The sequence below is a fragment of the Diabrotica virgifera genome, chromosome 2 (assembly GCF_917563875.1).
Source record: "Diabrotica virgifera virgifera chromosome 2, PGI_DIABVI_V3a".
In the NCBI taxonomy this organism is placed as follows: Eukaryota; Metazoa; Arthropoda; class Insecta; order Coleoptera; family Chrysomelidae; genus Diabrotica; species Diabrotica virgifera.
The window spans coordinates 107,793,902-107,818,582 of record NC_065444.1 but is presented as its reverse complement, the minus strand read 5'-3'; the positions used below and the strand labels follow the sequence as shown (position 1 = coordinate 107,818,582).

Sequence of the window (24,681 nt, the reverse complement as noted above, 5' to 3'; positions counted from 1 at the left end):
TCACAAACAAAGAGGTTCTGAGAAAGATGAATAAAGAAATGAAAATCCTAAATACCATCAAAACAAGAAAATTTGAATATCTCGGACATATTACACGTGGAGAGAGATACAACTTGCTCTAATTGATTATGCCAGGAACGATTCAAGGAAAAAGAAGCATAGGGAGACGCAGAATATCGTGGCTGCGCAACCCGAGAGAATGATTCTGATGTTCATCAAATGAACTTTTCAGAGCAGCCGTCTCTAAAATTGGAATAGCTATGATGGTTGCCGACCTCCGTCGCGGAGATGGCACTTAAAGAAGAAGAATTTAAAATATCCAAAGGTGTAGTAGAATCATCGATAAAGATTCGTAATAATTGTATTTTATTAAAGAGCTCAAACCTATCTACGTCTGAAGAGCCAACATGACACAATTTATTTTCTAAATTAGAACAATATGCTCTTTTTGTAATATCTAACTCTAAATCCTTCCAATGTTTTAATTTTTTAAGGAACGAAAAAGTGTCACTATTTTGCTTTAAAAGTTCGATATCGTATCTAACAGGTAATAGTAAAAGTTTACTAATGTATTTTGGCGTCAGTTGCTGATTCATCTTCCGCCTCATAATTAAAAAAAATTCATATTTTATCTTGAAACAAAGTAAAGGACCCAGGACCCGCTCTTTGGCGCTTGACGCCCCCCAACATCCCGGCGCCCGTGTGCACCGCACACTCTGAACAATAGGTAAAGCCGCCTCTGATCATTCCAAGCGGTTCTTTAAAATTTAGAGGTTTTGCAATATTTTACCGTTAAAGAACGTACTATATGTATTGATTGCCTATATGTATCTCGAATCTATTCTACAATAGTAGCTTGTTCTATGGTCCACATCTCGATACTATCAAACGCCTTCTCATAGTCTACGGAGGCAAGAAATACGGGTAGTTGGTATTAATTTGCCTTCTATATCAATGTTCTCATTTTCAGCAGATGGTCTGCTGTACTATATTCTTTACAGAAGCCAACCTGTTCAACCGGTTGATAATTGTCCATTTTGTATGTCAACCTTCTTCTTCTTAAAGTTCCATCTCCTAGCGGAGGTTGGATATCATAATGGCTATGGTCACTTTGTTGGCTGCTGCTCTGAACAGTTGTAATGAACTACAGTTAAACCATTCTCTAAGGTTCCTCAGCCAGGAGATGCGTCTTCTTCCTATGCTTCTTTTTCCTTGGATCCTTCCTTGCATAATAACTCTCAGCAGCTCATATTTCTATCCTCTGGTAATGTGACCCAAATATTCTAGTTTTCTTGTTTTTATACTGTTCATAATTTCTAACTCCTTATTTAAACGTCGTAACACTTTAACATTGGTAATCCTTTGAACCCACTGAATTTTCAACATTCTTCTGTAACACCACATTTCGAACGCTACTATTTTTCTTATATGTTGCCTTTTCAATGTCCAAGCTTCCATTCCGTATAGTAATATAGAAAATATGTAGCATCTTAGAGCTCTCAATCTGAGAGGCAACTGAAGGTCTTTGTTTGTAAGCAGTGTCTTCATTTTTATAAATGCTTGCCTTGCAGTTTCAATTCGGACTTTAATTTCTTTGCTTTGGTCATTTTTGTCATCAACCCAGGTTCCCAGATATTTGTATGTCTTTACTTTTTCTATTTGGGTTTGCTCTAGTATTAACCTTTCATTTCCATGTTGTGTTTTTGAGACAATCATAAATTTAGTTTTTTTCTTGTTTATTTTGAGTCCATATCGAATGCAATAATCGTTAATTCTATTTAACAATTCTTGTAGCGACTCAAGGGTGTCTGCCATTATAACGGTGTCATCAGCGAATCTTATGTTATTTACTGTTCTTCCGTTTGTTATGTCAACCAGTTGTTAATAATTCTCATAAATAGTTTGTATACTTGACTGAGCAACAATATAGGTCTATAATTCTGTAGGTCACATTTGTCCCATTTTTTGTGTGAGAGTATTACTAGACTCAACCGAATAACCTAGATTTAAGTATCTTTTATATCCTCTTTAATGTCATATTTTACCTTAACATTGACAATCATATTATCATAGACTAAGAGCCGTATAGGAAAAATTTGCTAATCATTTTAGGCACCATAAGATTCTATAACTTAAATAGTAGAACCTAAAAGAAAACGTTTGAACACTGTGCCGTCACTTTTCAGTGGCACATGCGTCGACAGTGGCGCATCAAACTTTTCACTTTTGGACCGGATAAATAAATTATTTTTAAATTGACGGCATTAAGACGCAAGGAAGATATTAAAAATATAAGACATAAAACTATATGCCGTACAAAAATAATGGTTCTGCAACATAAAAAAAAATTTCATTTTCCGCATATTTTCATTGATAAAAAAATTATAGAAAACTGTACGGCATGCATAATATTAAGTAAATATATAATTGATGGATTCGACCGTTACTTGATGGAAGTTCATTTTATCTAACAATAAAAAACTGAAAACGTTTGTTTTCTATACTTCCACAAAATTTATTATATCTAAGTGACTACAGCTGTTTCGGCGGAGTGCCTTTCTCAAGTAATATAGTTTACAATGTGTTTGCCTTTTTAATCTTCAACTGAAGAGGTTGAGGAGTGGGGAGCTGTTTGTCTCGAGTTGGTCATTCAGAATTATATCTGTATTTTTCAGTTTATTAATTTCCATAGATTCTAAAAAAGATAGCTTAAGGCCTTTATTTTGAATATGTAGAATTTTAAACTCTTCATTGAAAGAATGATTATGATCTAGAAGGTGAAGTGCATATGTAGAAGTGTCTGTTTTTCTATTGTTGAATGCCCTTTTGTGTTCTGCTATCCGTTTGTCAAAAGTTCTGCCAGTTTGACCGATGTACGTTTTCGGACAGTCACCACAAGTTAGTTTGTACACACCACTCTGTAGTTGCTTTCTCTTTCGGCTTTTATTGTTCTTAATATATTTGCTTAAGTTGTTGTTAGTTCTGAAAGCTGGTGTTATTCCTTTCTTTTTTATGTATCTGGCTATTGTTGTTGTTATCTTGCCAGTATATGTGAGAGAGCAGAAGGTACTGGGTTCTTTCTGTGGTGGTGGATACACTAATTTCAGGGCTTTCTTATGGAGTTTTTGGTTTAAAATTTTGTTAACTGTTTGTTCGTTATAGCCGTTGTTTACTGCTATTTGTTTAATGATGTTTAGTTCTATTTCGAAGTTATTTTTTGTCATGGGAATTTCTGTCAGTCTATGTATCATGCTATGGTAGGCTGCTAATTTGTGTTGTGTAGGATGGGATGATGAATTGTGTATAGTTGTGTCAGTATGGGTAGGTTTATGATATATGGAGAACTCATGTTTGTTGTGTAGTCTGGAAATCGTTACATCTAGAAAGTTTATAGAGTTATTCTGTTCTGTTTCTACTGTAAACTCAATATTATTATGAAGTGAATTAATATATGATAGAAATTGGTCAAGTTGTCTGTTAGTTCCTGTAAAGCATACTAGTATATCATCCACGTATCTCCACCAATATAAGAACTGTTTAAATACGGGATGTTTAGAAATTGTTGTTTCAAGTTGGTTCATAAATATATCTGATAGCAATGGGCTTAGAGGATTACCCATAATAAGTCCTGCACTGTTGTTTGTGTATATTTGATTATTGAATTCAAAATAGTCTTGATTTATGCAAATTTCAAGAAGGTGTAAAATTTCAGATGCAATGATCGGATTTGTACTATTATGGTCTAAAAGATTCTTAACTAAAACAAAAGTTTCTGTAGGAGGAACACTAGGAAAAAGATTTTTTACGTCAAATGAAATTAGTCTGGAGTTTTTGGGCAATTGAAAATGTTGTATTTTATTAACTAGTTCTAGTGTATTTTTTACGGTGAATTTAGGTGAAAATTTAGTGTATTCTGTAATAATATCTGACAGTTTTTTTGAAATTTTATATGACGGAGCTGTATAAAAAGAAACTACAGGTCTTATTGGGTGGTCAGGTTTGTGTAGTTTAATAAAAGAGTATAATTTAGGAGGTTGTGGGTTCATAATATTAAGGTATTTCTGTTCTGTTGGATTTAGTATTGATTTTGAATTTTCAATGGCTAGTTTAATTTGTTTTCGGTATTTTTCTGTGGGGTCTTTGTTTAGTTTTATACTGTTTTGGTTAGTTAAAAATTCTATTGTTTTGTTATTATAGTCTCGTTTGTCGATAGCAATAGTAGTGTTACCTTTGTCTGCTTTTGTAAATATTATGTCATGTTTTATTGATTTATTTTTAATTGAAACGGCTATTTGGTTTTCTTTGAAACAGGAATTATTAGTTTCACTACATACATCAGTAATAGATTTTGCAATGATGCTTTTTTCTATGTTTTTGGCAGTTTTGTTTAACGCTACTTCACACTCTACACCTAAATACTCTAAATTTTTTTGATTATTATGTTGAGGCAAGTTGTGTTTGAATCCTTTCTCTAAAAGTTCTATTTCACTATTATTGAATTTAGTATCTGTTAAGTTTATAAATCTATTGAAAAAACTATGATTTGAAAAATTTGTTGTATGAGTATTGAGTTTTTTACTATTGCAAATTAGATTATTTAGTTTTTTATATTGTGTATTAAATTTTTTGTCTATTAAATTATCTACTTCAGTTCTTACTTTAGAATCTAGGATGTCAAATTCTATATTATCTAATCTATAATGTAATTCTGAATGACATACCTTAAGATAAACAGCTATAATATCTCGTTTTCTGTATTGGGTGCTCCTATCCCGTTTCAGCCATCTGGTTTGACCCTGGTGGATACCTGCTATGGCAGGTATAGCTGTAGTCACTTAGATATAATAAATTTTGTGGAAGTATAGAAAACAAACGTTTTCAGTTTTTTATTGTTAGATAAAATGAACTTCCATCAAGTAACGGTCGAATCCATCAATTATTTACAGGAAGCCAATACAGGGCTATTGACCATATTGTTTTCAAGATTGCTTTTAAAGCGTAGAGTAACAACACAAAATATCTGGTTTCTAAACATGTGCGTGAAAAACAACGTGTTCCCGAAATACATAAAGTTAAAAACCAACAACCGCAGTGCCGCTGCCATAGCAGGTATCCACCAGGGTCAAACCAGATGGCTGAAACGGGATAGGAGCACCCAATACAGAAAACGAGATATTATAGCTGTTTATCTTAAGGTATGTCATTCAGAATTACATTATAGATTAGATAATATAGAATTTGACATCCTAGATTCTAAAGTAAGAACTGAAGTAGATAATTTAATAGACAAAAAATTTAATACACAATGTAAAAAACTAAATAATCTAATTTGCAATAGTAAAAAACTCAATACTCATACAACAAATTTTTCAAATCATAGTTTTTTCAATAGATTTATAAACTTAACAGATACTAAATTCAATAATAGTGAAATAGAACTTTTAGAGAAAGGATTCAAACACAACTTGCCTCAACATAATAATCAAAAAAATTTAGAGTATTTAGGTGTAGAGTGTGAAGTAGCGTTAAACAAAACTGCCAAAAACATAGAAAAAAGCATCATTGCAAAATCTATTACTGATGTATGTAGTGAAACTAATAATTCCTGTTTCAAAGAAAACCAAATAGCCGTTTCAATTAAAAATAAATCAATAAAACATGACATAATATTTACAAAAGCAGACAAAGGTAACACTACTATTGCTATCGACAAACGAGACTATAATAACAAAACAATAGAATTTTTAACTAACCAAAACAGTATAAAACTAAACAAAGACCCCACAGAAAAATACCGAAAACAAATTAAACTAGCCATTGAAAATTCAAAATCAATACTAAATCCAACAGAACAGAAATACCTTAATATTATGAACCCACAACCTCCTAAATTATACTCTTTTATTAAACTACACAAACCTGACCACCCAATAAGACCTGTAGTTTCTTTTTATACAGCTCCGTCATATAAAATTTCAAAAAAACTGTCAGATATTATTACAGAATACACTAAATTTTCACCTAAATTCACCGTAAAAAATACACTAGAACTAGTTAATAAAATACAACATTTTCAATTGCCCAAAAACTCCAGACTAATTTCATTTGACGTAAAAAATCTTTTTCCTAGTGTTCCTCCTACAGAAACTTTTGTTTTAGTTAAGAATCTTTTAGACCATAATAGTACAAATCCGATCATTGCATCTGAAATTTTACACCTTCTTGAAATTTGCATAAATCAAGACTATTTTGAATTCAATAATCAAATATACACAAACAACAGTGCAGGACTTATTATGGGTAATCCTCTAAGCCCATTGCTATCAGATATATTTATGAACCAACTTGAAACAACAATTTCTAAACATCCCGTATTTAAACAGTTCTTATATTGGTGGAGATACGTGGATGATATACTAGTATGCTTTACAGGAACTAACAGACAACTTGACCAATTTCTATCATATATTAATTCACTTCATAATAATATTGAGTTTACAGTAGAAACAGAACAGAATAACTCTATAAACTTTCTAGATGTAACGATTTCCAGACTACACAACAAACATGAGTTCTCCATATATCATAAACCTACCCATACTGACACAACTATACACAATTCATCATCCCATCCTACACAACACAAATTAGCAGCCTACCATAGCATGATACATAGACTGACAGAAATTCCCATGACAAAAAATAACTTCGAAATAGAACTAAACATCATTAAACAAATAGCAGTAAACAACGGCTATAACGAACAAACAGTTAACAAAATTTTAAACCAAAAACTCCATAAGAAAGCCCTGAAATTAGTGTATCCACCACCACAGAAAGAACCCAGTACCTTCTGCTCTCTCACATATACTGGCAAGATAACAACAACAATAGCCAGATACATAAAAAAGAAAGGAATAACACCAGCTTTCAGAACTAACAACAACTTAAGCAAATATATTAAGAACAATAAAAGCCGAAAGAGAAAGCAACTACAGAGTGGTGTGTACAAACTAACTTGTGGTGACTGTCCGAAAACGTACATCGGTCAAACTGGCAGAACTTTTGACAAACGGATAGCAGAACACAAAAGGGCATTCAACAATAGAAAAACAGACACTTCTACATACGCACTTCACCTTCTAGATCATAATCATTCTTTCAATGAAGAGTTTAAAATTCTACATATTCAAAATAAAGGCCTTAAGCTATCTTTTTTAGAATCTATGGAAATTAATAAACTGAAAAATACAGATATAATTCTGAATGACCAACTCGAGACAAACAGCTCCCCACTCCTCAACCTCTTCAGTTGAAGATTAAAAAGGCAAACACATTGTAAACTATATTACTTGAGAAAGGCACTCCGCCGAAACAGCTGTAGTCACTTAGATATAATAAATTTTGTGGAAGTATAGAAAACAAACGTTTTCAGTTTTTTATTGTTAAGTAAATATATATTTTTAAAGTTATATTTTACTATGCCGTACGAATCTACTGGCTCAAACAGTTTCAACCCTTATGTAAATTTTCTCATTTCAACCCCTATTGACAAAAATTAGTTAGAAAAGTACGGCACTGATTTCAGAGTATTACTTATGCTCTAAAATGATGAAAAACATGAGTGCCGTACAAATTATTTGGCAAAAAAATAATTATTCCATAATTTTGAGTGTTCTATACTAAACGCCATTTTTTGTAGTGAAAAATTATTATTTCCTGAACGGCATAAATTTTAGAAGCTAGTTATTGTATTTTATAAACTGTATGTGAAAATGCCGTACAAATATATTGACATAAAAAAATTGATGGTGAATACAAATATTTATTTTTTTTTTCAATTTTACTATGTATTTGGAAAATCCATTTCCCAGCTACTATAATAATATTTAATATCATATTTCCACATAGTTTTAGAATATTCTATGACTAATAATAGATAGTTTTAGAATATTCTATGACAAAAATGTTCATGTCGTACATTTTTAACTATAGGGTGTCCCAAAATAAGTAGGACTTCCAAAGTAATTTTCATCACATTATGAAATCATACATTCCTGTACGGCACACACTTTATAACATTAACAACATCAAATGATGATGAAAAAATATAATACCGTTCATTTTTAATGGAACATTTATATACAGTGGGGTTCAAATTTTGGTTTTTCTCGATAACCCTGTTTTGTCAAAGTTCCAGGCATTCCTATGCACACAAAAATTTGACAAACGTTTACTGTTTTTCTCAAAATATGTTTAATACTATAATTGATCCCAGTTACTGAATATTTAAATGTGCTATTTTTACTATTAACTGAAGCAGCTTCACACCAATGCACATAATTCTCAGATTCGTGGCTTGAGGTTCCCCAGAACAAAAATTATCAATCGGTACAATTTCAAATAATCGACATAAAGAAGGTATACCTAATCCTTATTGAACACGGTAATTCAGTTTTTTTTATATGTCGATTTAAGCTCTTACCTTAGTAGGAAAGTTGGTAATAACTGAAATACAGGGTGTCAAAGTTAAAGTTTTTTTATTTATTCTTGAATATTTCCTGGCAACCTATTATGGGACAACAACACGAAATTTCGTAAGCGGGGGTTTTTTGAAACGAGAAATCTAAATTCGCCACCAAAAATGATGTATTACCCAGAGGGCGCCACATACGTCTTTCAGCGCTCATTTAATACCTCCAATTTTTGTATCCCGCACTCTACATACTTTTTGAGTCAAAACTTTTATTCTCTTAATATTTTTTTTAACTTAAAATAGATATATGTACTATATTCATCTCGCTAAACTCAACCGTTTTCGAAATAAACCAATTTTAAATCTGTGATGCTACAGTAGTTATATCCGAAAAATAAACTGGAAACCATAACTGTAATTATACACATAGTTTCAAAAGTTACGCATCACCCCTCTAATTCACGATGTTTACGCTTTTATAAATCCGTATCTTTATCACATATTTAATGGATCTTTTTTATAAAAAATATACCTTTTTTGGTTTTTTATTTTATTTGAATACCCTTTTAATTGACCTGGTTTTGCCAAGGTGTAAACATTTGAAAAATTTATTCTGGTGAAATTTTTGAAAACGTGATTAAAAATGAGTCGTACTATAATTTATGAGTTGGACCGTATAAGAATTATCGATTTAGTTGAAGAAGGCCATTCACAGCGGAATAAGTTCCATATGGAATAAGTTCCTGGAAACAAACTCAATACGGAATAGAGCTCCGTTTGGTAGACCTCGAGTTACCACTGATCGACAGAATAGATATATCAGAATTTTCATCCGTAGAAATTCTTCTCTGTCTGTACCAGCCCTCCAAAGAGAATTCAGGCATGCTGCAGGAGTCAGAGTATCGTTGGCTACAATAAGAAGAAGAATTTTAGACTCAGGTTTAAGGAGTGGTCGACAAATAAGAGTTCCTCAGCTACAACCTAGACATGTTTTGGACCGCCTCCAGTGGGCTCAAGAACACATACATCTCCCTCAACAGTTTTGGAATTTTGTGCTTTTTTCAGACGAGACCAGAATTTGTTTAAATAGTGATAACCGGCGAATTCGTGTGTGGCTAGTTGTGTAGCTCTTGTTGGCTCTCTCCACACACGAATTCGCTGGTTATCACTATTTAAACAGATTCTGGTCTTGTCTGAAAAAAGCGCAAAGTTCCAAAACTGTTGAGGGAGCTGTATGTGTTCTGGAGCCCACTGGAGGCGGTCCAAAACATGTCTAGGTTGTAGGTGAGGAACTCTTATTGGTCGACCACTCCTCAAACCTGAGTCTAAAATTCTTCTTCTTATTGTAGCCAACGATACTCTGACTCCTGCAGCATGCCTGAGTTCTCTTTGGGGGCCTGGTACAGACATAGAAGAATTTCTACGGATGGAAATTCTGATATATCTATTCTGTCGATCATTGGTAACTCGGGGTCTACCAGACCGAGCTCTATTTCGTATCGAGTTTGTCTCCAGGAACCTATTCCATATCCGCTAGATATCACTCTGAGAAACACCCACTTTTTCCGCCACGAACCGCTGTGAATGGCCTTCTTTAACTAAATCGATAATTCATATACGGTCCAACTCAGAAATTAAAGTACGATTCATTTTTAATCACGTTTTCAAAAATTTCACCAGAATAGATTTTTCAATTGTTTACACCTTAGCAAAACCAGGTTAATTAAATGGGTATTCAAATAAAATAAAAAACCAAAAAATGTATATTTTGTATAAAAAACGAGGGTAGGTCGTCGTACAGGAAGTAATTATTATAATATCAAAGACTCCTACGATTTCCTGTATGACTACCTCCCCTTGTTCGTAAAATGGACTGCTCCGGACTTACTTAACCTAGCCACCACCTAGTTCCAGTGCAGCTGTACCTAGATGCAGTGAATTTTAAAAAGCTTCACGGAATTCCCGCGCATCGTTTTCTTTTAGGTTTTACTATTTAAGTTATAGATTCTTACGGTGTCTAAAATCATTAGCAAAATGGTTTTCCACCTACCTCTACCGAAAGTATACTTTTCAGGACCTATTGTAGGGAACACAGTTGTACTTTTCCTCCCTAGGAAGGAAAATATTTTTCCTCCCTAGGGAGGAAAAGTAAAAGTGACGTCATGGTATTTCATTCATGAAATATAACTTATTGACGCCCTGTACAATATCTATTTTCTATTACGTAAGTATCTATACATTTTAACGTTTATTTATAAAACACCCTGTATTTTGCAAAATGGTAAAAAACAGTAAATTGTTATTTTGATTTAACAATGTTTACATTAATAATTTGACTTATATTTGACAGTTGACAGTTATATTGTACCTACTTGCTGGTTTTAGTTTTAATATATTTTGTTGGTTATAGTTACATAAATAAATTAAGTAAAAATGAAAAAATGACTTGTTATTTGAGGAAGGCGGAAAAACCATATGTATAACATGGGAGTAAAGTGCCTTTTCCTCCCTTAAATGATTACTGCCCTCCGCTACGCCTCGGGCAGTAAACTTCATTCTCGGGAGGAAAAGTAGCACTTTCCTCCCTTGTTATACAAATAGCTATTTCATCCTTGATTATTTTTTTAATTAATAATAATATTATATATAATAAATATAAAATATAATATTATTATATTTATACAATATTATTATATAAAAAAGAGGTACTTTGTGTATACGAAATGTGTACGAACGTAAGAAGTTGCTTTTTTCTTGATGAATAACCAATCGCGCCTAAAGAAGTATAATTTAAATAAAAATTAATATTAATTTTTCAATTTTGGGTTATTATGTATTAAACACTTTCTTGTGTTGAATTATTTTAAAAATATACAAGGCTTTATTGAAAGTTAAAAAATAATTTGTAAGGCAAAGTAAACAAAATAGATTGTGAGGTAGCCGCGCGTACAAAAATTTAAAAACAATGCATGAAAAAAATTATTGCAGTTAATATGCAAACGATTTTGGAGGCTTTTTGCTTCATCGTGCCACAATATTTATACGGGATTAGCTTTTTACTAGTCTATTTTTAATAAATTGAAAAAAGACAACAATTTTTTTTACTAAACCTTAAACGGAAAATTCATTTTCCTACTGTGACCTCATGTGCCATTCAAAATGTACGGCATAATAATTTGGGGACTATTTTTATATATAACCTTCTAAATGTTTTTGTTTTAGGGTGCCTGAAATAAATTACCTTATTCTACGTAAAAAGTGGGGGTTGAGCAAGGGTTAAAACTGCATTTGGGCCAGTGAATTTGTACGGCATAGTAAAATATAGTTGTGAAATAAATATATTTACTTAAAATCATACACGCCGTACAGTTTTCTATAATTTTTTTATCAATGAAAGTATGCGAAAAATGAAATTTTTTTTTACGCTGCAGAACCAATATTTTTTTACGGCATATAGTTTTTATATCTTATATTTTTAATATCTTCCTTGCGCCTTAATGCTGTCAATTTATAAATCATTTATTTATCCCGTCCATTAGTTTAAAGTTTGCTGCGCCACTGTCGACGCATGTGCCACTGAAAAGTGACGGCGCAGTGTTTAAACGTTTTCTTTTAGGTTCTACTATTTAAGTTATAGACTTTTATCGTGCCTAAAATGATTAGCAAATTTCACCTATTCCGGCTCTTAGTCGTATCATATAAAACCTATAATACTAGGACACATAGTAAATTAGAAATTCTGTTATTATTTTTAGCTTTGTATTGCTATATGATATTAAAACATAGTACACTGATGAGCGCGCTAATAACCGGCAAAATAACGCAAAAGATGGAAAACATATTAAGTTGTGAGATAAAAAGAAATGAAACTAGTGGAGGTGGGGAATTTAGCGATAGAGGAGGTTTTCCACCTCCTCTAGTTTCATTTCTTTTTACCTCACAACTTAATGTTTTCCATTTTCCATTATTTTGCCGGTTATTGGAGCGCTCATCACTGTATATAGTATACAGAGTGGGCCCAAGGTTCATAGATAGCAGGTAGGTTGTCTCGTAACTATGTGGGCGGTAGCGAGGCGGAAGGGAAGGACTACTTCACTCGTACGACAAAGTCAAGGTTGACACTTGACAGTTTTTGTTTGTGGTTCAAACCTAACCCTCTTTTTTTATGTTTTGGTTGCGTTTCCGAATATTTCTATATAATTTTCTTTAATATTGTTTATTTGTTTAATTTTTAATTAATACGTATACATGGTACATTTTTAATGGATTAGTGCTTGAAGGACAAATAATTTTTTGTATTTTAATCTAAAAATAAATTATTTATATTATTTAGTTTATATTAGTTTTTTTTTGACTATATGATAAAAATGCTGCACATTCTAGAAAAACCATAATAAGTAAGTAGGTATGTAATTTTGCTAAACTTTTTCTACCTTTTGTTTTGGGTTTTTGTGCGAATTGAACTGTTATCTCCATTTAAAACACACAATAAATGTTAAATCTTCTCTAAATCAATTCTATTTTTTTGTCAGCAGACTATTGATTTTTAAGGGAAAAATTGATATAATTATCAATATAAGAACCACTTAATATATCTATACCCAAAAAAATCCCAAAATATATTGCAAAACCTAAGATTTTGAACCATTTATTAGCATTGAAACTTATGACAATTTCAAAAGTGTCGTACGGGTGACGTATTCCCGCCTTTAAAAAGCGAGCATTTGATTGGTCTATAGTTACGACACACCTACGCCCAATCTATTAACCTTGGAGTGGGCCAAAGAAAAGAGTCCACCTCGATATTTGGCAATATTTATTAGACTTTAAGGAATTGACGAAACATGTCGATTTTTGATCTAAGGGGGACACATTTTTACGGTACATACATCTGTCATTTGTCAACCCCTTCCCTTCCACATCCCCCACCCCTTATTTTTAAATAGGGAATGGGGGTCGTGTGCTAGCTCATTTGAAAGGTTATTCAATTCTCTATTCAGTAATATAAACATTAACATAATTATTTATATAGGGTGTCCAAGAAAAATTGTTTTAAATTAAATTAATTGACACGAAAAGAAGAATGTATGTAATTTATTTAATTCAAAATACATTCTACTGCTGTCACAAAACAGAAAAAAATGTTTTTTGATAAATAAACATTGCTTTTTGCTTAATTTCAATGTTCAAGCTGCCACCCATCTGTCTCTTGGTAGGTTGAATATTGAATTTAAGCAACAAACAATGTTTATTTATCAAATAAACATTTTTTTTATGTTTTCTGTCAGCAGTAGAATGTATTTTGAGTTAAATAAATTACATACATTCTTCTTTTTGTGTCAATGAATTTAATTCAAAATAATTTTTCTTGGACACCCTGTATAAATAATGATGCCAATGTTAATATTACTGAATAGAGAATTGAATAACCTTTCAAATGAGCTAGCACACGACCCCTATGCCCTATTTAAAAATAAGGGGTGGGGGATGTGGAAGGGAGGAGGTTGACAAATGACAGATGTATGTACCGTAAAAATGTGTCCCCCTTAGATCAAAAATCGACTTGTTTCTTCATTTCCTTAAAATCTAATAAATACTGCCAAATATCGAGGTGGACTCTTTTGTTTGGCCCACTCTGTATAATCATTTTCCTTTAACAAGCTTTTCAATACATATTTATTATTTTATTTATTTTTTTAGCCATGAAGATATAAAACCAAAGGAAGTTGAAGAACCCGTGGATGAACGATTGAAAAATATTGAGCCCAAAATGGTAGAACTTATTAAATCAGAAATAATGGACTGTAATGCAAATTTACATTGGGATGATATTGCTGGATTATCCTTTGCCAAAACTGCTATTCAAGAAGCTGTTGTTTGGCCCTTGCTAAGACCTGATATATTCACAGGTTTAAGAAGACCCCCAAAAGGAATTTTGTTATTTGGACCTCCTGGAACGGGAAAAACTCTAATAGGTAAATATAAGCCGTGGAGCCTTACCTTATAATAATTCTTCTTCTTAAAGTGTCCCCTCCTCAATGTAGGTTGGCTACTACAATTGCAAACTCTTCTCTGCCTTCAGCTGTTCTTATTAGCTGTTCAAAAATTTAGCCCTATCTATTGTCGGATGTATCTAAGCCACGATAGTATTTTCCTTCCTAGTCCCCTATTTCCTTCGATCGTTCCTTTCACTATTAGTTAAGCATATTTGTACTTATTATTTCTCAGTATGTGGCCTAGGTATGATGTTTTTCTAACTTTCACTTTGTTGAAAAGTTCTCTTTCTTTACCTATTCTATGCAGCAGTACTTCGTTTGAGGTATGCGATGTGACTGAAATTTTGAGGGTACCTCCTTAGATCCACATTTCAAAGGCCTCCAATTTATCTCTGTTTGACGTTTTAAGGGTCCATGTCTCAACTTCATAGAGAAGAGTCGACTAGACGTAGCATTTTGATAAACTTAGTCGAATTTCGAGTTTTATTTTAGAATCACAAAGCAGTTTTTTGATTTTTTCAAAAGATTTTCTGGACTATTCTATTCTTGATCTTATTTCTAGATCAGAATTTAGGCTGCTATCGATCTAACATCCCAGGTACTTAAATCTATTGAAATGTTCTAAAATGTGCCCATTTCTTGTGCAAGGTTGAGGTACGTTTTGGTTTTGTCGGATTGACATCACTTTGGTTTTTTTAATGTTTATTTTCATACCAAATTGCTCACAGGTCGAGTTGGTCTTGTAGATGAGTCGTTCTAGACCCAAGTCAGAATCTGCAATCAACACCGTATCATCGGCGTATCTGATGCTGTTGATATTTACGCCATTCACCTTGACTCCATTCTTGGAATCCTCCAGTGCCTCTTTAAATAGAAACTCGGAGTAAAGATTAAACAACAGGGGTGACAGAACACATCCTTGTCTAACTCCCTCCTAATTTCTACTTCTGCGGCTGTGGAACCTTCGATTCGAACTCTGGCGTTTTGGTTTAAAAGCGATTAAAATGCGAGTAAAACAAAATAAATTAAATAAAAAACTATCGCTCCATGCGTAGATGATTAGAAAACTATGCTTCCCATACTCTGTCATTTCTCTCGTTTTTTTTTGTGTAAGGATCTTATAGTTTGCATATTTCATCAAATAATCTGGGCCAGTTTGTTGTCTAATTAATGCTCCTATAATCGGATCATCATTTTAGGATTTATTTTTAGAATCATATTATAAGATATACTGTTCAACTGTATCTTTCGATCCCGTGGGTATTTTTAGAGTCAAATATACTTCATTTTAGAATCAGAAATAGGGTTTAAACTGCGATAAGAATCAATTTTTAAACTCGCCTACTTTTAGAATTAGAAATACTAGCGCTAGACAGTATTACCTGTAACAAGTGAACAATATTTTTTTATGCTGTACTGTTTGGTGTATAATAGAAAGCATAAAAATAATTTGTCACTAGCATAAAACGTGTTTGATAGAGGATGCCAAGAAAAAACAGAAAGTAAAGAAAACTATATAACATCACGCCGAGAAACAAGAAAACTAATTAGAGACAAAAAAGGAAATACGAATAACAGAAATGTGAAGAAATGGAAAGGAATAGACAACAGTCAAATAGTCGAGAATTTTAAAAATCGGTATCAAACCAAAAGAGGGGCTTCAGACCTAACTGCGTGTCTGTACTCAGAAAAAATAATGATGAATTAATAATCAACGAAGAGAACTGCTACAAACATCGCAAGAACATTTCAAAAATTTACTAAACATACATCAAGAGGAAGAACATCAAGAGAATATACAGTAAGCGTCACGTTACTAGATACATGGATAAGTACCTAATTGCTATGCTTATTATGGGCTAATCCGCTCTGTTCTCAGATGTGACTTCCATCCCTGTCATGTTACTGTCAAGAAACTATTCAAAATAATTGTTTTTCCATATAAAAAATATATTAATTAATAGTATTGTTACTCTGCTTTAAAATAACTTTATTCAAACACCAAGAATATTACAATACGTTAAAGGTACATTCCATGTCAAATCACTCAGGCAAAAAATTTTGGATCTCCGATTTGTCTGAAAATTGGTATATAGCTTCTGCGGCACGTAAAAATAAGATATTTAAGGTCAAAAAATTTTCTTCTTCTTTTTTTCTCAAAATGTTATTTTATGCGATTTTACAGTGATTTGGTGTTTATTTAAACAAATTTGCATTTTCTGTCGTAAAGTATCAATGAAAAACATAATATTTATTTCAATAGAAAGGACTCAAAAATGTCATTATATGGCATTATAACAAGTTATTCTGAATCAAAACAAGTTTTTGATCAAATTTTATAGTGTAAAAAACATTAAAATACCATTTCTTACATTTTCCTCCATTCCCAAAATACATCATCATCGATTTGGCTGAGAATTTGCCCACAGATAGCCAAAAGATAGGACTTTAAGTGGTTAGAAGGATTTGAATTATATTACAATACCAAAAAAGTTACATGCAGTAATATCAGACTCAAAAGTATATATTAGTTCAGTCGGGATAGCATTTGACCTTGAATGCCGAACTGCCCAAAATTTTATTTTTCTGATATATATAGGGGAGTCAATAGTAGCCTAAATTTAAAATCACGAATGAATTCCTCCGTTACGTTAGCCGCCATCTTGATTTTAAAGGAGAACCTGTTTTGCTCAATATCTCCGCCATTTTTAACTTTTCGACAAAAATGGTAGGAACTGAAATTGTTCCAAATAAATCGTATTTACAATTATTACAATTTCTTTTTAACAATTTTTGTCGTGAGGTCGATATTTTCGAGTTAATTGTACTTACAGTAGACGCCTATATTTTTGACTATAATATTGCATGTAACTTTTTTGGTATTGTAATATAATTCAAATCCTTCTTACCACTTAAAGTCCCATGTTTTGTCTATCTGTGGGCAAATTTTCAGCCAAATCGATTATGATGTATTTTGGGAATGGAGAAAAATGTAAAAAACGGTATTTTAACGTTTTCTACACTATAAAATTTGATCAAAAGCTTGTTTTGAATCAAAGTAACTTGTTATAATGCCATATAATGATATTTTTGAGTCCCTTCTATTAAAATATTATGTTTTCCATTGATACTTTACGATAGAAAATGCAAATTTGTATAAATAAACACCAAATCACTGTAAAATCGCATAAAATAACATTTTGAGAAAAAAAGAAGAAGAAGATTTTTTGACCTTAAATATCTTATTTTTACGTCCCGCAGAAGCTATATACCAATTTTCAGACAAATCGGAGGTCCAAAATTTTTTTTGCTCCAAAATTGAGTGATTTGAAATGGAATGACTCTAAAACTTTTACAACTTTGACAAAATGACAACTTTAAACGTCAAATACAGCTGACCTATTATTTGTCAACTTTCTATGTTAATATTCAGTTTCTATAAATTTTCTGACGTTCTAAACGTCACTAGACATAAAAATAAACATTGCAACAGATGAAGGGTCCAGGACCGTAATAGCTCAATGTTCCTATGTATCTAGTAGGTATGGTGGCTCCTAGCTTCTGAGCCACCTCAGATAATTAAGGGGTGGTTACCCCCTACCATAAGGGTTGATGAAGTAACAATACTCACTGTGAATACATTTATTTGTACGTTGGAGTAATAACGGTAAGGAGCTGGTGGTATAATATTTAATAGATGTGATGTTGCCCGCTGGGATCTCAAATACTAATTGACTAATCTTTTCTCCGTGAAAGTATAACTAAAAGTGGATTGCCGTGTTTATTGTTTTTATATAAACAAAAAGTGAGAGTGATACTAAAACTGCTGAATCGACTAGATTATAAATAACGTATACTAATTATTATTTCAAACTGACCTTGTATCCAAACCGCATGCATTGATGTGGTAATGTAGGTCAATCGTATTTATTATAAACAAACGTATTTGTTTTACCAAAGACATTTAATTATTAAAGAATTTGTCTTAATAGGATGATTACTGAGATGCAGTGTATCCCAATACATAGGGTTGCGCTTACTGTATACATTGGGTTGGACCTACGGCTAGAACACCCAAACATAGAAGAAATATTGCAAGCCATCAACAAATTGAAGAACGCAAAAGCTTCAGGCTCTGGCAATATACTGGCCGAATTCCTAAGTACAGATGAGAATTTCTACATAGACAATTGCACAAACTAATAAGACTTATATGGAACGAAGAGAAGATTCCAAGAAAATGGCGCGAAAGTGTAATAATCCTCATCCACAAAAAGAGAGACAATAATAAGTGCTCTAATTATAAAGGTATTTCCGTACTTAATACGACGTATAGTGTAGTCACTGAAGGTTTTCACTTCCGATTTCGTTGAACCTCCATAGATTTTCATGAAAATTGGTGAGTAATTAGAGGATACCTCAAGGAACAAAGGTGACATGATGCCAACTTGCGCTTTTACTCTGGGGGTGGATGCCACCCCATCTCGGGGGTGAAAATTATTTTATTAAAAATAATACCATAAGTCGATAGAGGGACAAATTATAAGCAAAATTTGTTACATAAAGTTATTAAAATAAATCAACACTTTTTGAGTTATTAAAGACCAAAGATTTTATTTTTTCGTAAACAAATGCATGTTTTTAATCGGTTTTTCACGTATAAATCAAAAACTATAAGCTTTTACAAAAAAGTTATTATTACTGAAATTGAAGATAACAAAAAACTGAATACATTTCTTACATAAAGAACTAAACTAATATTAGTTCAAAGTGAGTTATTGGCAATTGAATGTGTATTTTTTTCGACGAGTACTCAAATCTAAGTATTCAAGCTTAAATAACGGGAAAACGATGCAATGTATAAAATATTCCTGCTAAACATTTGCCAAAGTACTTCGGAATACCTATCAAATGAGCTTCAGAACAAGGTAATAGCGTCAAAACTAGGCAAGTTATAATGAAAATAAAAGAACCGTTTCGAATTTTTTAGGAAAAACTGAAAAATAAAACATACGCCATTTACACAAAAATTAAAATTTATAGTAATCCTTACAAATACTTCTCTATATTAGCATAAGTAATGTTGTCGATAATTTTGACCGGTTTAGAATGCATATTTTTGAAAAAAAGATATAATTTAAAAAAATCATAATTTTTAAAATTATTGTAATTCTCATATTCTTTTGATAATAACTCCAAAAATACTCAATATACGTTTAAATCTTAAATTTTGCTGTGGGAACCATGCAACCGGGGTCATTTAGCCTTTTATTTTTAAAAAAGTAAGGGGTTTAAAAGATTAGGTTCAACGTACTTAAATAGCACTTGGAATTAACTTTCAAACAGTTTTTAGATGAACCTGATATCCTAAATACGAACGGAGTTATTAAAAAAAAAACAATAACATTTTTTGGAAAAATTTTTAAAAGATAAATTTTGAAAAAAATTTTGGAGCATAAATTTTAACGCTATCAACATGTTCGGGAGCTCATTTAATAGCTATTTTTAAGTACTTTGACAAATTTTTAATAAGTTTATGTTATAAAATTCATCAATTTCCCGTTATTTCAGCTTCAATACTTAGAGTTTTTTACTCGCCGAAAAAAATATACATTCAATTACCTATAACTCACTTTTAGTTAACATTAAAAGGTTTTTGTAGTAAGCGGTTTGTTTCATTTTTTATTAGCTTCAATTTTTGAAAATAATAACTTTTTTGTAAAAACTTACACTTTTTGAGTTATTGATGAAAAATTGGTTAAAAACATGCATTTTTGTCAAGAAAAATTAAAATCTTTGATCTTTAATAACCCAAAAAGTTTTGATTTATTTTAATAACTTTATATAACAAATTTTGCTTGAAATTTGTCCCTCTATCGAATTATGGGGTTATTTTGGATAAAATAATGTTCACCCCCGAGAAGGGGTGGCATCCACCCCCAGGGTAAAAGCGCAAGTTAACCGCTCACCAATTTTCATGCAAATCGATGGAGGTTCAACGAAATCGGAGGTAATAGCTCATATCCACCTTCAGTGACTCCACTAGTACAAGATCGTACCGAACATCCTATTAAGTAGGCTAACATATTTTGTAAAAAATTTCATAGGGGAATACCAATCCGGATTCAGAAAAAATAGATCGACCATAGATCAGATTTTTACTTTAAGCCAGCTGCTTTAAAAAGGATGTCAATCCATAATATCTTCATATATTTGCGACAAGCGTACGTCAGCATTAAAAGGGATCAGATGTGGAATGCAATGGCAGAACTTTCAGTTGGCTGTAGATCTACAGCACGGATAGTTAACAAACTCTCAGAATCGTTTCAAATAAACAGCGGTTTGAAATAAGAAGACGCGCTGTCATATCTCCTTTTTAATATAATCGTGGAGAAAGTAGTAAGAACAGCACAAATTAGAACAAAACTACTGACAATGAATGGACCAAAATTACTACTTGCATACGCGGATGGGTCTACGGGTCAACGAAGAGAAAACCAAACATGTGCATTAACAGACAAAAGAGAAGAGATAGAATAGGGCAAAATGTTACAATAGACCTATACAACTTTGAAAGAGTGGAGAGTTTTGAATACGTCGGAGCGACAATCACTACAGGTAATGATATCACGGAAGGAATAAAAGAGAGAATTCAGACAGCAAAACGCGAGTTGTGCAGTCAGCCAAATCCACCCTGGGTTGTAGTGCTACCAGAAGAAAAAGAATAAAACATATTCATGCAAGTATGCATGATTGAAAAGGTACCTATTATTAATAATTTTGAAGATATACTAAAATATGAAGGGCAATTTTTAATTTGGAAAGGGAAGGGTGCATTTAGAATAACCAGATTATAATATATGATACATGAGTGATTGGGAAAAGAAGTAGTACTTGAAAGTCTTCATTTGAGACTGTAAATATGATGTAATGCTTAATACCTAACTATAGTAATAATTTAAAAGTATGTTTTTAAACTCACCAAGTTAGTGGACAATAACACTTTGTGAACTATTATTTTAAAATTATGCTATATTAATAAAAATTGCTTTTTTTCTACAACCGTGTTAAAAATGCAATTTTTCGCACTCCATACGAGCGTTAAAAATGCTACTTTAAGGCACTGGTGCTTTAAAAATTTTTTAAGGCACTGCAGTTCGTATTGACCGTATATGCAATTTTGATGTAATGTCAAAAAAATATAAAATTGGAATGTCAGTCAAGTTCAAGTAAAAGTTTTTGTAGATATTGTCCTGTAATTACGTTTGTAGAAAAAATATTGTATGATATGCGTGTTAAAAAGTACTTTTTTAAGGCACTCATGTGAATTGCAGAACTCGCTTTCGCTCATTCTGCAAACTTTCACATGCGTGCCTTAAACGTGTACTTTTAACACTTATATCATAAATAACTATTAAAATTATGATATGCTAATTAAATACTGCTTTTAAAATTATGATATACTAAAATATGAAGAGCAATTTTTAATTTGGAAAGGGAAGGGCGCATTTAGAATAACCAGATTATAATATATGATACATGAGTGATTGGGAAAAGAAGTAGTACTTGAAAGTCTTCATTTAAGACTGTAAATATAATGTAATGCTTAATACCTAACAATAGTAATAATTTAAAAGTTTATTTTTAAACTCACTAAGTTAGTGGACAATAACACTTTGTGAACTATCATTTTAAAATTAAACCAATTTTCTTTGATCAAGAATATTTTAACATTTTTTAGGCAAATGTGTGGCTTCACAAAGCAAATCAACCTTTTTCAGTATTAGTGCTTCATCTTTAACCTCCAAATGGATTGGTGATGGTGAGAAGATGGTTCGAGCTTTATTTGCAGTGGCCCGTGTACATCAACCAGCTGTAAGTAGTCAAATTTGGTAGTAGGATTTTATTTTAATCTATATGAAACGTTGAAAAAGTATTAATTAATTCCTTTTCTCTGAAGGGACGTTTTCTAATATTTTAGGACCAAGGGAATGTCAAGACAGAGTTATATTCTTCGATATTAATAGTGGACTTCAAAGCGAGTAGTTTAAAAATGATTTTGGTTGCACTTAGGCTTGTACAAAGCCTGTAGAAGGCTTTGCACAAAATGTCGCCTGTCAAATTATTCAATGTGTTTTAAATGTATTCATTTTTTTTTCGAATCCTGAAAAAACTATTAAGTATTTTTTGAAAAATTTAAACACAGAATAAAAGATTACGTTATTACCGGGGTCCGAAAGTCTTTTAGCGTGACTTTTAATTTCAAATATCTCATTCAAAAAAATTTTTTTTTTTGGTTATTCTAAGGGACTTTCTGCCCTCGGTAATATAGTCCATGTGGTGAGACCGCTCCCCTCTGAAAAAATTTCTGATTCGGTTTCTTTGTGGATTCCTATTCAAAAATGCCCCCTTTAAACAAATCTGAAGGGTGGGGGGCGGAATTTTTGAGCAGAAACTGTTTAAACAATTTTTTTAAACAAATACAAAAGATCACGTTTTTTGCCCTGAAACATATATATTTTTAGGTTTTTTGGACCATTCTAAACAAGAAAGGTATCTTGTAATTTTTCTTAAAAATTGATAGTTTTCGAGTTATAGGCGATTTTAAAATCTGAAAAATGCGAAAATACGCATTTTCGAGGCTTAAAAACTCATATTTGAATTGGTACTTTTGAGGTTGCCAGATACTTAAATTAAAGATTAAACATTTAGCTTCAAGATTCTGAAGAGTGATCGCGTCTAACCTTAATTTATACCGTTGTTTTTTAATTGTTAAATATGCGTGTTTATCCGATTTTTTTGCCGGTGCGGCGCGCTCTATTTCAAAAATCTCCTATTTTCCCCTCCGAAAAATATTTTTTCTAGTTTTTTTGGGATATTCTAAATAAAATAAGTTTCTTGACATTTTTCGTAAAAGTTAATAGTTTTAAAGTTATAAGCGATTTAAAATCAGAAAAATGCCAAAAAACGCATTTTCGGATTTTAAATCGTTTATAACTTTAAAACTGTTAAATTTTGAGAAAAATGTCAAGAAACTTATTTTATTTAGAATATCCCAAAGAATCCAGAAAACATATTTTTCGGAAAAAAATTGGAGATTTTTGAAATAGAGCTCGCCGCACCGGTAAAAAAATCGGATGGACATGCATATTTAACAATTAAAAACGGACGGTTTAAATTAAGGTTAGACGCAATCATTCGTCAGAATCTTAAAGTTGAATGTTTAAACTTCAATTTAAGTATCCGGCAACCTCAAAAATACTAATTTAAATATGAGTTTTTAGGCCTCCAAAATGCGTATTTTCGCATTTTTCAGATTTTAAATCGCCTATAACTCAAAAACTATTAATTTTTGAGAAAATTTACAAGATACCTTTCTTGTTTAGAATGACCCACAAAACTTAAAAATATATGTTCCGGGGCAAAAAAACGCGATATTTTGTATTTGTTTAAAAGAAATTTTTTAAACAATTTCTGCCCAAAAATTCCGTCCGGTACGCTTTAGATTTGTTTAAAGGGGACATTTTTGAATAGGAATCCACAAAGAAACCGAATCAGAAAATTTTCCAGACGGGAGCGGTCTCACCACATGGACTAATAATGCAATCTTTTATTCTGCGTTTACATTTTTCAAAAATACTTTCAAAATTCTGACATGCGACATTTTGCGCCTATACCCTTAAGAGGAAAATAAAAATTGTCGGTTGATAGATAACATTTAATAACAGAAAATAATTTTGTTCTGAAGCTATTTTCTTGTGGCATTTTTACAATTTTAACTATTTAGAATGGGAAATAAGCCACAATATTATTAAAAAAAAAAATGATTTTTATTAACGTTTTTTTTTTTTGTGACGGATATTCTTGAGTTGGGGTTGATTTCATGTAATCGAATGAACTATCTTTCAGTAAAGTCGTCCCAGGAACGCAACTCGTAAATATTGGCAATATCATTTTAAAGTCTTCTACTTTAAAATGTATCATATGTATCTGAATTGCCGATATAAATGAGTCAAATTAAATAAATTATTAGAAGAATTTTTTTACTAAGCAACAACATTTTTGTTTATATTAATAGTATTTTGTATTTTGACAACGGCACCCGATTTGGGCGTCGAAACGTTAATAAAAATCATTTTTTAATAATATTGTGGCTTATTTCCCATTCTAAATAGTTAAAATTGAGAAAATAATTTAAAACAGACAAAG

At 31.8% G+C, this 24,681-nt stretch overlaps 1 protein-coding gene across 1 annotated transcript in view; it reads left to right on the top strand.

The window, feature by feature from the left end:
* The window catches only part of LOC114335867 (fidgetin-like protein 1), a 70,370-nt gene that overhangs the window by 23,292 nt on the left and 22,397 nt on the right, over positions 1–24,681 (top strand). The window contains exons 3-4 of the mRNA XM_028286154.2: positions 14,177–14,451; positions 22,214–22,347. Coding sequence (XP_028141955.1) covers positions 14,177–14,451; positions 22,214–22,347 — 409 coding nt within the window. The remainder of the gene's footprint in view (positions 1–14,176; positions 14,452–22,213; positions 22,348–24,681) is intronic.